The following is a 17,821-nucleotide window of genomic DNA, read 5'->3' as shown; positions in this document are numbered from 1 at the left end:
CATGACCCAGAAAGGGAAAGAGAAATCATAGTACATGATTTATAAAGAGACTAGATCTTTTAGATGTACTAGGTTCGTAACTAAATGTCACTTTTTCAAAGATAAACTATTATTTTAGCATCCAGACAAAAGAGGAGGTCTCCTACAAGAGTGAAAACTCAATTTGGCCTTAGTCTTCTCTGCAGAACAGTCCTGGCAAAGAGTAAGATAATCTCAGAGGGGAAAAAAATGTGAATCATGAGTTTTATTCTCCAATAAATATAAAGGTAACAAATAAATATAAGACCTCAGAGAATATAAAGTACAATGAGCTCTCTGAAAAATACAATTTGATAACAATACCACTAAAGCTTAAGTAATATGGACTCTACTAATAAACAGTAAATTCTGAAAGCCTTAACACAAACAATAAATTCTTCATAGATTTTAGTGACAATAGTGTAAATAATAATGAGTAACAAATTGAAAGTTACAATGGAGAAGTGGAAATATAAAATATATTTGTATAGATTCCCTCACACAGCAAATAATTAATAGTTACAGTTTAAAGAATATTTTAAAATAATGGATGTTTAATAATAATATATGAAGGTATGAATGAAATTAGCCAGACTTAGATTATACTATTCAGATTAGACATTAATAATCAAATTAAGATGTGCAGAGACAAAGTTGTCTCATTTCATACTAGATTGTGAATATCCATTGTCTAAATTTGTTAAATCAAGAAAGGTTTAGGTATGAAGACTTACTATGAAATATCTTTGTGTTCCAAATTATATGGCCTTAAAATTTATAAATCAAAAATCTCAGCAGTTGTAAATTAACTGTACTTCAATTTTTAAAATTGTTAAAAAAAAAAAGATCAAATTGGAAAAAAAAATCTCAGGAGACAAAATAACTTCCACAGTATCTTCTCTTCCTTTTCACCCCAAAATTAAGCAGAAAATGAATCACTGAGGATATAAATATTTTACATAATTAATGAGATATATTAATCATATATCAAATCTATTTTTTTACAACTTTATTGGAGTATAATTGCTTCACAATGGTGTGTTAGTTTCTGCTTTATAACAAAGTAAATCAGTTATACATATACATCTGTTCCCATATCCCTTCCCTCTTGCATCTTCCTCCCTCCCACCCTCCCTATCCCACCCCTCCAGGCGGTCACAAAGCACCGAGCTGATCTCCCTGTGCTATGCGGCTGCTTCCCACTAGCTATCTACCTTACGTTTGGTAGTGTATATATTTTCATGCCTCTCTCTCGCTTTGTCACAGCTTACCCTTCCCCCTCCCCATATCCTCAAGTCCATTCTCAAGTAGGTGTGTGTCTTTATTCCTGCTTTACCCCTAGGTTCTTCATGACATTTTTTTCCTTAAATTGCATATATATGTGTTAGCATACGGTATTTGTCTTTCTCTTTCTGACTTACTTCACTCTGTATGACAAACTCTAGGTCTATCCAGCTCACTACAAATAGCTCAATTTCATTTCTTTTTATGGCTGAGTAATATTCCATTGTATATATGTGCCACATCTTCTTTATCCATTCATCTGATGATGGACACTTAGGTTGTTTCCATCTCTGGGCTATTGTAAATAGAGCTGCAATGAACATTCTGGTACATGACACTTTTTGAATTATGGTTTTCTTGGGGTATATGCCCAGTAGTGGGGTTGCTGGGTCATATGGTAGTTCTATTTGTAGTTTTTTAAGGAACCTCCATACTGTTCTCCATAGTGGCTGTATCAATTTACATTCCCACCAAGAGTGCAAGAGGGTTCCCTTTTCTCCACACACTCTCCAGCATTTATTGTTTCTACATTTTTTGATGATGGCCATTCTGACTGGTGTGAGATGGTATCTCATTGTAGTTTTGATTTACAATTCTCTAATGATTAATGATGTGGAGCATTCTTTCATGTGTTTCTTGGCAGTCTGTATATCTTCTTGGGAGAAATGTCTATTTAGGTCTTCTGCCCATTTTTGGATAAGGTTGTTTGTTTTTTGTGTTACTGAGCTTCATGAGCTGCTTATAAATTTTGCAGATTAATCCTTTGTCAGTTGCTTCATTTGCAAATATTTTCTCCCATTATGAGGGTTATCTTTTGGTCTTGTTTATGGTTTCCTTTGCTGTGCAACAGTTTTGAAGTTTCATTAGGTCCCATTTTTTAATTTTTGTTTTTATTTCCATTTCTCTAGCAGGTGGGTCCAAAAGGATCTTGCTGTGATTTATGTCATAGAGTGTTCTACCTATGTTTTCCTCTAAGTGTTTGATAGTTTCTGGCCTTATATTTAGGTCTTTAATCCATTTTGAGCTTATTTTTGTGTATGGTGTTAGGGAGTGATCTAATCTCATACTTTGACATGTACCTGTCCAGTTTTCCCAGCACCACTTATTGAAGAGGCTGTCCTTTCTCCACTGTACATTCCTGCCTCCTTTATCAAAGATAAGGTGACCATATGTGAATGGGTTTATCTCTGGGCTTTCTATCCTGTTCCATTGATCTATCTTTCTGTTTTTGTGCCAGTACCATACTGTCTTGATTACTGTAGCTTTGTAGTATAGTGTGAAGTCAGGGACCCTGATTCCTCCAGCTCCGTTTTTCACTCTCAAGATTGCTTTGGCTATTCAGAGTCTTTTGTGTTTCCATACAAATTGTGAAATTTTTTGTTCTAGTTCTGTGAAAAGTGCCAGTGGTAGTTTGATAGGGATTACATTGAATCTGTAGATTGCTTTTGTTTGTAGAGTCATTTTCACAATGTTGATTCTTCCAATCCAAGAACATGGTATATCTCTCCATCTATTTGTGTCATCTTTAATTTCTTTCATCAGTGTCTTATAATTTTCTGCATACAGGTCTTTTGTCTCCTTAGGTAGGTTTATTCCTAGATATTTTATTCTTTTTGTTGCAATGGTAAACGGGAGTGTTTTCTTGATTTCACTTTCAGATTTTTCATCATTAGTGTATAGGAATGCCAGAGACTTCTGTGCATTAATTTTGTATCCTGTTACTTTACCAAATTCATTGATTAGCTCTAGGAGTTTTCTGGTAGCATCTTTAGGCTTCTCTATGTATAGTATCATGTCATCTGCAAACAGTGATAGCTTTACTTCTTATTTTCTGATTTGGATTCCTTTTATTTCCTTTTCTTCTCTGATTGCTGTGGCTAAAACTTCCAAAGCAATGTTGAATAAGAGTGGTGAGAGTGGGCAACCTTGTCTTGTTCCTGATCTTAGTGGAAATGGTTTAATTTTCTCACCATTGAGGACAATGTTGGCTGTGGGTTTGTCATATATGGCCTTTATTATGTTGAGGAAAGTTCCCTCTATGCCTATTTTCTGGAGTGTTTGTATCACAAATGGGTGTTGAATTTTGTCAAAAGCTTTCTCTGCATCTATTGAGATGATCATATGGTTTTTCTTCTTCAATTTGTTAATATGGTATATCATGTTGATTGATTTGCATATATTGAAGAATCCTTGCATTCCTGGAATAAACCCCACTTGATCATGGTGTATGATCCTTTTAATGTGCTGTTGGATTCTGTTTGCTAGTATTTTGTTGAGGATTTTTGCATCTATGTTCATCAGTGATATTGGCCTGTAGTTTTCTTTCTCTGTGACATCCTTGTCTGGTTTTGGTATCAAGGTGATGGTGGCCTCGTAGAATGAGTTTGAGAGTGTTCCTCCCTCTGCTACATTTTTGAAGAGTTTGAGAAGGATAGGTGCTAGCTCTTCTCTAAATGTTTGATAGAATTTGCCTATGAAGCCATCTGGTACTGGGCTTTTATTTGTTGGAAGATTTTTAATCACAGTTTCAATTTCAATGCTTGTGATTGGTCTGTTCATATTTTCTATTTCTTCCTGATTCAGTCTTGGCAGGTTGTGCATTTCTAAGAATTTGTCCATTTCTTCCAGTTTGTCCATTTTATTGGCATTGAGTTGCTTGTAGTAATCTCTCATGATCTTTTTTATTTCAGCAGTGTCAGTTGTTACTTCTCCTTTTTCATTTCTAATTCTATTGATTTGAGTGTTCTCCCTTTTTTTCTTGATGAGTCTGGTTAATGGTTTATCAATTTTGTTTATCTTCTCAAAGAACCGGCTTTTGGTTTTATTGATCTTTGTTATTGTTTCCTTCATTTCTTTTTCAGTTATTTCCCATCTGATTTTTATGATTTCTTTCCTTCTGCTAACTTTGGGGTTTTTTTGTTCTTCTTTCTCTAATTGCTTTAGTTGCTAGGTCAGGTTGTTTATTCAACATGTTTCCTGTTTCATAAGGTGGGATTGTACTGCTATAACTTCCCTCTTAGAACTGCTTTTACTGCATCCCATAGGTTTTGGGTTGTCATATCTCCATTGTCATTTGTTTCTCGGTATTTTTTTTTAATTTCCACTTTGATTTCTTCACTTATCACTTTGTTATTAACTAGTGTATTATTTAGCCTCCATGTGTTTGTTTTTTTTACAGATTTTTTTTTCCTGAAATTGATATCTAGTCTCATAGCATTGTGGTCGGAAATGATACTTGATACAATTTCAATTTTCTTAAATTTACCAAGGCTATCAAATCTATTCTTAAACAGCATATCACAACTGAAATTATAAAATATCAAGAAAGTAAAAACAGTGACTGCTTTTATGAACCAATGGAATATAATTAGTCTTTCTCTGGGATAAGTACATTCCACAAAATATTTATATTACAAGAAAGGAGAAAGAATTAAGCATTCAATGCAATAAGTTAGGAAAAGGAAATTAAAATAAATAACAGAAATAAAAGAGAGAAATTGGAAAAGTAGAAATTAACAAACATAAAACAATAAAAACTGTTGAAGAGTAAAATTCAAGAGCTGGTTCTTTGAAGGGAAAAAAACTACTTTCTTATCTAAACAAGGATAAAATATCATAAGTACTCAATGTCAGAAATACAACTGGGAAGTAATTAATGATAAATATCATTATATAGATAATCATAGTATTTTTCACAACTATGTGCCAAACTAATTAAAATTCTGATTAAAAATGAATGACTTTTCAGGAAAATGCATATTATCTAAATTGACCCTAGAAGGGAGGGAAAACCTAAATAAATAAATTGCCTTGAAAAAAGTAGAAAATAATCTCACAGTAGTTTCTCTCTCTCTCTCTCTCTCTCTCTCTCTCTCTCACACACACACACACACACAAATGTACATAACCAAGGTGTTATCACAGGTGAAATCCATCAAATCCTTATAGGAGAAATAATTGTAATGCTAGCTAAATGTTTCAGAACATAGAGAAGAAACGCTTCCAAATTTCTTTGATGTAAAACAGTGATACCCAAATGGGATGACAGTGGGAAAAAGAAAACCAGAGACTGATCTCTTGTATAAATAAAAATGAATATTATAATTTTATAGTGCCCAGAAACATATTAACACAGTAACACCACACAAAAAAGTAAGATTTATCCTAGTAATTCCAGGAACTTTCAACTACAAAGTATAACCATATAACTTACCACAAGTCAACATTTTAAAAATCATAATCTCCAGATACAGAAGTATTCAGTAAAAGTCAATATTGTTTTTAAATAATTTAAGTAGAAAAAAGTTTCTTAATTTGATGAATGTATCAAACCAAAAGACAGCATCATGTTTAATGTTGAAACACTAGAAGCAATAGCATAAATTCAGTAACAGCTTACAAGTACCACTAGTGCTACACATGTCTGGAAGTACCAAGCAACACAATTTGATAAAAGAAATACACAAGTTATAAAGATTAGAAGAAAAAAGACAAAAAAAGATCACTGATCACAGATCACCATAACAAATACAATAGTAATAATGACAAGGTTTTAAATACTGTGAGAATTACTAAAATGTGACACAGAGATGAGAACTGAGCAAACCCTGTGGGAAAATGGTGCCAATAGACTTACTTGACACAAGGCTGCCACAAACTTTTATTTTGTAAAAATGCAATACCTACAATGTGTAATAAAACAAGGTATGCCTGCCTGTTAAAAAAAAAACAGAAAGAAAAAGAGAGAAACAAATATAATTGATAATACTGTAATTATGTAAGTAGAAAACAGAATTGCATAGACTGAAAATCCATTAGGTTATTGGCTGAAGTGATTGATTATGGAAGTAACCAAATATTCAATAGCTTGCCCCTTTCCCTGAAGAAATGAGTTGCAAAAGCATTGAGGGTTGTAGAGGAAGGTAGGCATCAAAACCAACTGTAGGTTTGGGGAGAATGGTAGGGTTTCCCAGTGGACAAGACCAGGATGTGGTGGCATCCACATGTGGGGTGGGCCTGTGCAGAATATCAGAGGCCAAGAGGGGTAAGGAGAGCAAAGGTGGATGGGGGACGGGATGTGCCAGTGTCGAGTGTTGGACCCTTAGTGGGGATGGGGTGGCCATAGTATGAAAGATTGGCTATACACAGTGGAACTGGTCAAATGTATTAAGGTTAATAGGAGTAAGGTTTCTTACTTGAGAGAAGAGAGTTACAAATACAGAAAGTCAAAATGACTGTAGTGTTGCCTTGGACTTGAATGAATTGGTGTAAACTCATGGCTTTTATAGATATAAATTGATATGCAAACAAACATAAATGTACATTTTTATTCCTTAGATCTGTCCACTGAGAGGGCCTGGGGGCAGTGACACTCTAACATCATTGAACACACATAGCACTCAAAGCTTGATCTTTAAATCTAATTCTGCATTAAAATAAACTAGGGCTCTTTGGGAAAAGAGCTGGTCTGCAGGATCAAGTAGGGAAAAGTACAAGATGAGCCTGAAAAATCTTACTGCTCCAGAAAGCAAGGAAATGCTTAAACCACCTTGAAGGTATTCCCAGTGGCCAGACTGAACAATTAAACAATTTGGGCATCAAAATATATAATGATAGTAATTAATTAAAACCCTTTGAATAAACTAGGAAATCATAATTTTACATTGATTAAATATTTCATGAGAAAAGGGGTATTTATATATTCTCAAAATACCTTTTCACAAAACACTTATTAATTACAAAAGGTGGAAAAGTAAATTTACAGCAGAGAAGCTCTCTGGGTACCACCTTAGTCAACTGATTAAACTGAAATTATGTGCCACCTGGTAAGATGGAAGGAGAACACAGAAACACTTCAATGACATTCCTGCCAAAGATTTCTAACTTGAATCTAATCATAAGGAAATATCAGACAAACCAAACTGAAGCATATTCTTCTAAATAATAGTGTGTAACTCCCAGCATCAAGGTCATGAAAGGCAAGGAAAACTTAAAACCTGTTCCAGACTAAAGGAGATCGAAGAGATAAGATGATGAAATGCAACATGAGATTTTGAATTGGATCCTTTTACTTAAGAACATTATCAGAACAATTGGCTACATTTAAACGGGGTCTAAGGATTAGATTACAGTAATTTATCTGTGTTAAATTCCTGATTTTGATGAATGTATTGTGATTATGTAATAAGAGAATTTCATTGTTTTTAAGAAATGAATACCAAAATATTTAAGGATGATGGAGTGTCAAAGGGCTCTGGAAAAATATATTTCTTTTTATTGAATTTACAACATTTCTGTAAAATTGTGGTTTCAAATTATTTTTTTAAAATTCAATAGCTCTCTCATATGATGACTTTTATAATTAGAAAATATAATGAGAAAAAACATCTTCATAATAGTAAGGAAAAAATGTAAAATACCCAGGAATAAATTTTATTGAGTGTCATAAAAAGGACACTTGCATAACTTGGAAGTAGAAAGGTTGAATAAAGATACCAGTTCCTGAGTAGGAAGACTCAATATCACAAGGATGTCAATTCTTCATAAGTTAATTTTAAATTTAGCACATTTTCCAATTAAAATACCAAAATGTTTACTTGCTGAAGAAGCCCAAATAGTTCTAAAGTTCACACAGAAAAATAAAAATGGGAGAATAGCCAGTAAAAGTCTTTTAAAAAAGAGTAATCAGTAAAGGTTAATCTTACCAGATATTGAAATATAATGCTTCAAAATTATAACAGTTTAACATGAATGCATATATAGACAAGAGATTAGTGGAAAAAGTAAATAATATATTCCAGAAATAGATCCAGAATGCATACAAAAATTTAGTATTTAATAAAAACTGGTATTTCAAATTAGGAGGAAAAAAGAATTACTCAACAAATGGTGTTAGTACAGTTGGTTGATCACTTGCAAAAATATTATGTTGTAGCTTTTCATCACTATTCTAAAGTAAATGTATTCAAAATAAATTCCAGATGCACCAAATATTTAATAAGCTTGATACTGAAAAGTAAAATTATATAAATACTAAGAGAAAGCATGGGGGAATTATGTTTAAATCTTGGAATGGAGAAATGACATTCTAAGCAAGAATCAATAACAGAGGAAAAAAACTACACAAACATTCTAAAACCTTTGTAGGACACAAAAATCATAAAGACAAAAGAAAAATGCAAACTGAGAAGAATATTTGTAAAGTATATGCCGTGCCAAAGGGCTAATTTCTTTTATAAACAAAGAGGTTTTTTTTAAATAAAGAAAAAATAAACCTCAGTGAATAGTTAAGGGATATAAACAGGCTGTTCACATAGATACAAATGGCCACAAATATATGAAAAGATTCTAAACCTCACTCTTTAAGAAAAGTGAACTTAAAGAGCAATTAAATCTGTTTTCAATTAATTTATTGGCAAAAAGTGTGTTTTATAGTACATGATATTAGCATAAATGTTGTAAAATAGAAGTTCGTATACACTGATGGTAGAACTAGAAATTAGTACAACCTCTTTGGAAGACAATTTGTCAGTAGTTATCAAATTAAAATGCACACATTCTTTGTCCTTGAAGTTCTGTTGAAACACTTGCTTACCAACTTAAAAAGATACATAGAGAATGTTTATTTGATTTAAACAGCAAAACCTGCTAGAAGCAAATTCCCACCATATTAGTTAGGGTCCAGTAGCCAGGAAACAGAAACCATATCAGTATTTTTAATGGAAAAAAATTGATACAAAGAACTGTTAAGTGTTAGAAAACTGAAAAGAAAAGAAAAAAGGGGGGGGGAACACCAAATATCATGCAGAAAGCATCTACCACCCCTATTTCAGCTGATGAAACAAAGGAAAGAGGTTTAATTACCAAAACTTAGAAGCTTGGAGAAATGGCCCTACAAAGCTGAGACACATCCCTCTGAGGACAGGACATAGTAGCTGGCACTGAATTTTTGAGGGGGTGCAATGGGGCTATTTCTGAGACTGTTGGTAAAACTGCAAATGGAATAAACTGCTGCTGTTGGAACAAACCGCCACGGCTTGGGTGAAAAAGACACATTGTTGGAGAGACACTCACAAGAAGCAAACCAGAAATGACAGTCAAAAGAATGAACACTTTCCTTAACTTTCCTCCTGCCTTTCAATCCCCCTCTAACACCTGCTATTGACAGAGCTTAATAGGAAGCCCCCTGGCTTCCTGGGAAAAACTGGTTTGCAGAGTCCCAGCCCCAACCTCATGAAGCAGAATATAAAAGGGTGGACTTGAAGATGAGACACAATAATTTAAACATCCATTAGTACTATTTTGGTGTACTCAAGCAATGAAATATAATGTAACGACTAAAATAAATATATATACATATATAAATATGAATATGCATGGAAAATTTCAAGAAAAAATATTTTTATGATAGTTACTTCTGAGGATAAGATCAGGAGTAAGAGTTGGGAGGAAGACTCACTCAAATTTTAACATTTTCTTGTGCCTGAGGCATATGCTATTTATGTAATAATTTGTAAAAGAGAACTATTCACCAAAACTCCCATAAGTTGTGAGAGTTGTTCATTTTTCTATCAATTTACTAAACACTTGTATGCTAGGCATTGGAGAAACAAATGTGAGGGATAACCACTTATTTCTAGATATTCATCTAATTAGAATCATAGCCCTAAGGCACAAGCATATGAGGTTTCTAAGTGAAGTTAAAGGTGATAAGGATAGAAAGGGTGGAGAGAAAGTGCTAAGGGAGTTCAGAGATATGGAAGAGATTACTTCATACTGGAGGGCAGTGGTCTCCAACCTTTTTGGCACCAGGGACCGGTTTCGTGGAAGACAAGTTTTCCACTGACCAGGGTGGCAGTTGCGGGGATTAGATGGTTCAGATGTTAATGCGAGCGATGGGGAGTGGCAGATGAAGCTCCGCTCGCTTGCTCACCCCCTGCTCACCTCCCGCTGTGTGTCCCAGTTCCTAACAGGCTCCCCGGACTCGTACCAGTCCACAGCACCGGGGGTTGGAGATCCCTGCTGGAGAGGATAGGAGAGTCTTTGTGGAGATGAAAGTCATTGAGCAGAACTTTGAAGAATTGGAATGATAGGGACAAAAAGAGCAAGATAGTAGGGAACCTCAGAGGAAACATGAGCTAAGGCAGGAGAGTATGGTGAGGAGTATAATGGTGTAACTCAAGGAGTAACTTTCCCCCTCAGCATGAGAACTCTCCAGCTCTATTTACAAGAGACCAGATAGAGGGTTTTAACCAGATTGCTAGGGAACATTGCTTATGAAATCAATGTTGCCTGATTGATGAGTTGTACCTGGACTAGGACAAACTAGTGATGATCTGTAAGTACCTGAGCCACAGAAATGGGCTTCCCTGAGTACACTGATAATTTTTGTAACTGAGAAGTTCTATGCCTATGGAATTTTTATAAGCCATAGTTATAAAAATTGGCTCCTGCAGGTATGAATTTTAAGCCAAGGCTATTTATCACCTGCCCTTTGTGACTCTCATTACCTTGAACCTGAACCACCACCTGGGGGGGCCAAAGAGGACTGTGGGCTACTGCCTAGGCAGCTGTGAGAACTGCTTCCACAAAAGGGAAACACCTGATTCTGCCCCCTGGAAGATTGTGATTCTATCCTATATCCTTCTGAGCACAGGTGCCAAATATGGTCATGTGATTGTTTACTTGGACCGAGAAAACCCTCTTGTCCCCTTGAGCAGTGATGCAGATGGGTTTAAAGAACATCAGTCAAAACATTTTAGCTACAGTGGAGAGTTCAATCAATAGCAGTGTAAAGTCTAGGGCATGAAGGACAGATTTTAGCCAAATTATGAAAAGTTTAAATGCCAGACTGAGGGAAATGGATAGTAATCTAAGTTTTGGAGGCAAGTAAGACCCTGATATCTTTTCAGTGGAGAATTAATATGATCAAATTCATTTTGTAATTGTCATATCAGAAAGGAAATCTGGTCCACAATATATGTTGGAAGGAAGGTGATAGAGGATCCAGATGGCTGAGGGATTGATAACAGAGGACTGATGCAGGAGGTACTTCTGAGACTGACTGCTGAGAACAGAACAGCAAACTGAAACTGAGGGGTGACCTGGTGTGACCTCTAGTGGAGAGAACTGATTTGCAATGCATTGCAATTACTTCAAGGTTTTCTGCCTGAACACCCCAGTCATGATTAAGCTCAAGTTTAAGTTAACATAACAATTTCAAAGGCCATTCAAGATCTAACAGAAAGTACGAGCACGCGGAGATAGTTATAACGGTGGTAAGAAAAAAAAGTAGAAACAGTGCTTTTTCAATAAAATATTCATCTTTTCTCCTTTGGGATTTAAAAAAAGATAAAAGTGACTTTTACACTGAAAAACGGAAAAAATAATTTTCAAATATTTCCTTTCTTAAATTATCTGATGGTATTTTCCATAGGGACTATTATTGATTACACAAACACAGAGACATACACAAATATTCAACAATTTTTTATCTTTTATTCCTTCTTGGAATATCCATTCTCATCTCTTTCAACTGTTTTTCAGCCTTGCTTTCTTTATACATTACAAAGTCTGCTTCTTCACTGACAAGCCCCCTCTTTTTCTTATTTTTACTCCTGAATGGTGTAAAACTTTAAAATGGAGCAATATTCACCTTTCCAGATAAATATATACCTTGAAACTCCTTTAATCTTTAGCTGCTAAAGAACTGAAAACTCTCAAATTACAGGAAATGCCCTTGAAGTTTTAGGAATGATGAAACCATTATTTCAGGTTTTCTGTAAATGTATGCCCATAACATGAAAGAAAAGAGCAAAGGAAAACATTCACTTAGGAGTAGTATCTTGTTTCTAAATTCCTTCAAGTGTCTCTGGTCTTCTCTTGAATGCTTTTTTTTTTTCTTCTTCTTCTTCTACAGCCTCACATGTTGGAAGAAGCAAAACATACCTACAAATATCTTGTGAACTTGAAAGCCTTTTTTTTACTGGGAAAACAAACAAACAAAAAATCCTTTGGTTAAAGCACAGAAATTCTTTCTACCAGATAAACCAGTAGGCAAAATGTAAAGCACATTTTTGAAATTGTCCTTTCTTAGAAAGATAAGCCTAATAAGCATGAATAAAATAAAGGTATAGCTTATTAACCCAAAAAAAAGGTATCTAACTGGACCACACTCCTAATCGTCTTATGAAATGGTTTCCTCCAGCCAAATGCTAAAATACGGCTCCATGTCTCCTTAAAAAGAATTTTTAAGACATCTTTCTTCCTTTTGTCTCTTCAGGAAATCAAGTTCTAGTAATAATGGGTCAAGCATGTCCCTAGGTCAGATGCTATTTCATGTAGGTGGTAAAACTACTGCAGGTTTTGCTGACTGTAAGGTATTTAAAACAATTCTCATCCAGAGTAAAAAGTGGCATGAGTCTTTTGCTTTTGAGAAGAATCACCTCTTCCCTAGCATAAGCATGCTATGAAGAATCCAGAGACACAAGTCAAAGGGACTATAGAAGGAGAAGACTTGGAAGTTTCAAAGAAAATATTTGTAAGTGACTCAAGAAGCTTAACTGCTTGGAGTGTTTTTGAGTCTGAACTTCAGAGTTAAGCAGACAGCACTGGGGGTGGGGAGGAGTTGAAGATGAGGATACATTCTCTTCCTTAAATCTAAAGTGTCAAAGTAGTGAAAATGGCAAAATTCAACAAATGCATAACCATCATTTAACTAGTAATCTGTGCAGGGAATTTCAGGGTAGTGGGCAAGGAGGAAACCAGAGTGCTGCTGCACTCTGGTTTGTTGTTGTTTTCATGAGTAGAGAAAATTCATTACATGGATGATACTATGAAGAGTCTCTATCACTTGACAACTATGTGAACTTTAGCATGAAACTTAAGCCTCACTATGCCTAACTGTAAAATAGACCATGTGTTAGTTTTCTATTGCCACTGTAAAAGTTACAGCAACCTACTGGCTTAAAGACAACACAACATTATTATCTTACAGTTCTGGAAGTCAGAAGTCTGATATCGGTCTCACTAAGCTAAAATCAAGCTGTCAGCTGGACTGTATTCCTTCTGGAAGTTCTTGGGGAGAATCCATTTCTTTACCTTTTCCAGCTTCTAGGGGCCACCTAAATTCCTTGGCTCATGGCCCCCTTCCATCTTCAAAGCCAATAATGGCCAGTCAAGCCTTTCTCATCCTGCATCTGACTCATAAATGCTTCCTCCTTCCACCCAGAAGGACTCTTGTTATTACAGTGGGACCAGCAGATAATCCAGAAGACTTTCCCATCTCAAGGTCCGCTGTTTAGCAGCCTCAATTCCATCTTCCATTCCTCTTCATTCCACTTGCCAAGAAGCATAGCATCTTACAGGTTCAGGGTATTAGGACATGGACATGATTGAGGGTCATTGTTCTGCCTACACCGGAGCTCATAAGTTCATTGCGGGAAATAAATGAAATAACAGCATAACATACAAAATGCTCACACACTGCTTATAGAAAGCCCTCAATAAACATTATTCACATATAAAATTTATAGAGAAGATAGACAAGATAGACATGATTCACTAAATGTAACCTAGCTAATTGCATTCAAAGTAAACCAGAATGTATATAATGCCTAGATTTTCCTTAAGGTCCTTAACTGTGCCTTCCTATTTATGTCCATTACATTTTGACTCACTCCCTTTTATACCTCCTTTATAATTCAGGTTCAGTCGTATTATGGATTGAAAGCATTCTCACATACGTTTTCCTGAGATCATTGTTTCAGCAGTGATGATAGAGTTCGCTAAGGGAAATTGCCGACTTGCTAGAGTTAGCAAAAAGACACAGTTACTGAGCAAGCAGGACACGTCTCCAAAGAGAAGTCACACTTAGAACATCAAGCAGCAACCTCTAAAGGGAAAATTGGGAGCTCCATTGCTTTCCATTATGCTCTATTCAGTTCTGAGACCTAAATTGCTGCTGATTTTTCATCTTTTAATCACTTCACACAAGTTAAGTGTCCTTGGGAGACACTACAGAGGGTAGCACATATCTCATCCCATTGATTCTAAATTAATTTGATCTTTTAACTCCCAGATACTGCACTTCCTAGGCTGCTAAAAAAGAAACTGTCTTAGGGTGACTTTTTTTCTGCACAGTAGAAGCTGTGTTTTTTGGCAAAATTGCATTTAATATTTATTTCAACTCGCATTGAAATATAACTTTGGCTATATACAAGAAACTTTTCATAACAATAATAAAAACATATAAAATAACATGTGTACAAATAAATTTGATTTAACATAAGGACTTTGTCTAATGCTGTTCAAGACATAAGTATAGCATTGCCCATTTCAAAGGGTATCAACTCCTGCCTGTGACAACTTTTTCCCTGGAGACTATGATCATTAATTTAAAAATAGGTATACATAAAAGAGTCAACTCTCACAGGAAGATAAAAGAATAGATGGGTTAGCTTTTTCAGATCAATACCAGAAATCTACCCAATGAGTATTAAAATAATAAGGTAAACGCTTTATTGAAGTTGAAAGAGTCACAATTATTACCACTGGTATCTGAAAGATTTTTAAAATCTCAACTATCACTGGGACTATTACATATTATTAGTCAGTATATTGGTGACCAAATAATAGATCTATGAATTTGATGGCTATGGAGAAAAGTCTTGAGAAAAATATTCTGGGTTAGGTTGACTATATAAAATAAGAAAATACTGTAAATTGTATAAACTTGAAAATATTTATAATTCTTATGATATCATAAATCAAAAACTACAAAATTAAAATAAAATGGGAATAAATTTCAAAACAAGGATAATAGGAATTATCTCTCATTTTTCTTAAAAAATTTAAATAATAATTCTCCTTGTAAAAAGTATGTATTAAATAGCTTATGAAAGGCAGTAAAACTAACTCTGGGTAGGCACAAGAAGACCTGTCAGAAACAAGGGGCCTGATCATCAGTAAGTCGAGTGACCTCTCTGAGCTTTTGTTTACTCTCCTCTTTAAAAGTATTTGTTATTTGAAGCTCTGAGAGTTCATAAAAACCCTCATTTTACTGGGTAAAAATACTGGAGACCTACAGAATAGAAATGGCTTCAGGAGTACAAAGTAGGAATTGCACATCTATGTTCTTTCCATTCCACTATGCTGTCAATAAGACTCCCAGTGTGTCTACCAACCCTCAAATGCCCCTCTTCTTTTCTCTAGGGTAAGTACACTGAAAACAATGGCAGACCCTCAAGATTTTCCCCACTCACTTGGAATACTGAGAAGTGGAGGAGGAGACACATTGCTTACAGCTATCATTTGAGATAAAATGGCTGCTGGGAGAGAAGACATAGGCATTTTGACAGCTCAAAGGCAGCTAACCAGAGGCTATTTGAGAGGCAAATGACCACTCTTTTCCTTGAGGCATCACAAAGCAGAAACCTCAAGGTACTCTCTAATAGGTTGAGTATTACAGAATCTTCATGTTCAAAGTTCTTCTACGTGTGTACAAGATTCTGAGAGGGAAACCTAGACCAGGAAGAATGATATTCTAGTCTAGTGGAACTTATGAAGGAGGCCTTGTGAGCTATAGTGAATAGTAGGACTGAAGAGGGAAATAATACTGTACAGGCAGATACAGCAGAATCAATAGCACACATGAGTCTAGGTTAGGTAAAGGAAGAATTCATGTCATTGATCTTCCATTGTCCAGAGCCTTTTCTCAGCTTACTAAATGTCTACACTGCATATTGGAGACCATTTTGTAGCAGCAGCAACAGGATATTTATACTGCTTTCCACGGCTACATACATAGAGTAAAACATACCTTTAAACAATCAGACTCAAATAAACTCACCATATTCTGCTAGGTGTGATATATATTTCTCTTATTTTCTGCTGCTTCACAATAATTAAGGCTCATTACAATGTCTAGGATTTAGAATCTTAATATATCTTTTACTTCTGTGTATCATCTCAGAAGGGTTTTAAAAATATTTTCTGGGGTCATAACTATAGTGGGTTATGCACAAAAGGACTGTGACTGACTCCTGAGCATGATATATAGTGATAAATATTTATCCACCAACTTCATCTAGAAAACACTAATAACAAGAATTGAAAACTTTAGTTGTATTACAAAAGTAACACGTTTATCTTGCAACAGTTCCTACTGAATTGTCTCTGCACAATAAAATTACTTCACCATAACTTTTCAGTTGAATATATTTTCTTGTCCCCAGTTCTATAAACTCTGGACTCAGTGTAGACTCAATTTTTTTTGGTACATCATTGCTTTTAATCTTGTATTTTTTTCTACACTAGCCAGTTACCTTCACCTGTATGGCTCCCACCTCAGAATGGCACCTAGCCATCCCATCTGTACCCCCTTGTGAATTCCTATGCCTTCATTTGACAGACTATCCCAGATCCGTTCTCTTCCTAATATTACATTTAAAACTCAAAGAACCAAGGACATCTTTTAAAAAGTTAATTATAAAAGACTCCTGCATTTTTCATGGATTTTTAAACAGATGGGGCTACATTAGATGGGTTTTTTTTCCCCTTTGGCAAGTTGTTTTGATCAAATGATGTAAGAAAGGAAGTTTTCTAAGGCCCTAAGTTCATACTGATCAATTTCCTTTCTGATTCCAATTTCATAAGTTTTTATTTTTACTTATTTTCTAGTTCTTTTCCCTCATTTTTAAAATTTTCACCTTTTTTCTGTTCTATATTTCATATATAAAAAACTATATGTACTGAAAGATAATTAGCATCATAATAATTTCACATCAATTGGACCTTGCTTGAAAACAACTGAAAAATATACATGTGTGTGTATATATATATATATATATATATATATATATATATATATAGTGACAATGTAAGTAAACAAGAACATAGAACATTAAGGAAGAAATAACAAAATAAGCAATTAAAAATCTTACTTCAGGGCTTCCCTGGTGGCGCAGTGGTTGAGAGTCCGCCTGCCGATGCAGGGGACGTGGGTTCGAGCCCCGGTCCGGGAAGATCCCACATGCCGCGGAGCGGCTGGGCCCGTGAGCCGTGGCCGCTGAGCCTGTGTGTCCAGAGCCTGTGCTCCGCAACGGGAGAGGCCACAGCAGTGAGAGGCCCACGTACCAAAAAAAAAAAAAAAAAAAAAACTTATTTCACTTTATCTAAATCTATGTAATCTTCATGATTTTGTGTGAACATCTGTTAGTATCTGCTGGTATATGTCCAAAGAGAATCCAACAAATCACAAACTAAGCTTCCCCCAAATGTTTTTGATTAGTCCCTGCAATATATTCTGAATAGTCTTAAAATTCATTCCAAGAACAATAACATAATCACTGATTTGTCTTCGACAGACAGATGTATGAATTTTTTTGTCAGTTCCTGGATATCCCTCAGAAGTCTACTCACTTCTCAAATACTTACCTGTAAAATTATCCTGTGCAAGTCACTTAATCTTAGTTTCAATATCTTAATCTACACAATAAAGGTAATGGTAATACCTCATACA

The 17,821-nt window shown here is 35.1% G+C and overlaps 1 protein-coding gene across 1 annotated transcript in view; it reads right to left on the bottom strand.

Annotated features, from left to right (window-relative positions):
- CNBD1 (cyclic nucleotide binding domain containing 1) overlaps positions 1-15,651 on the bottom strand; it is a gene marked incomplete at both ends in the record, with an annotated part of 392,779 nt that extends 377,128 nt beyond the window's left edge. Inside the window, 1 exon segment of the mRNA XM_081214229.1 lies at positions 15,564-15,651. Within this exon segment, the coding sequence (XP_081070355.1) occupies positions 15,564-15,651 (88 nt within the window).
- Between the last annotated feature and the right edge of the window lie 2,170 nt (positions 15,652-17,821).

Source organism: Mesoplodon bidens, assembly GCF_964165515.1.
Source record: "Mesoplodon bidens genome assembly, chromosome: 16".
NCBI classification, from domain to species: Eukaryota; Metazoa; Chordata; class Mammalia; order Artiodactyla; family Ziphiidae; genus Mesoplodon; species Mesoplodon bidens.
Note: the sequence above shows the minus strand (reverse complement) of the source record. Positions and strands in the feature narration are given on the sequence as shown.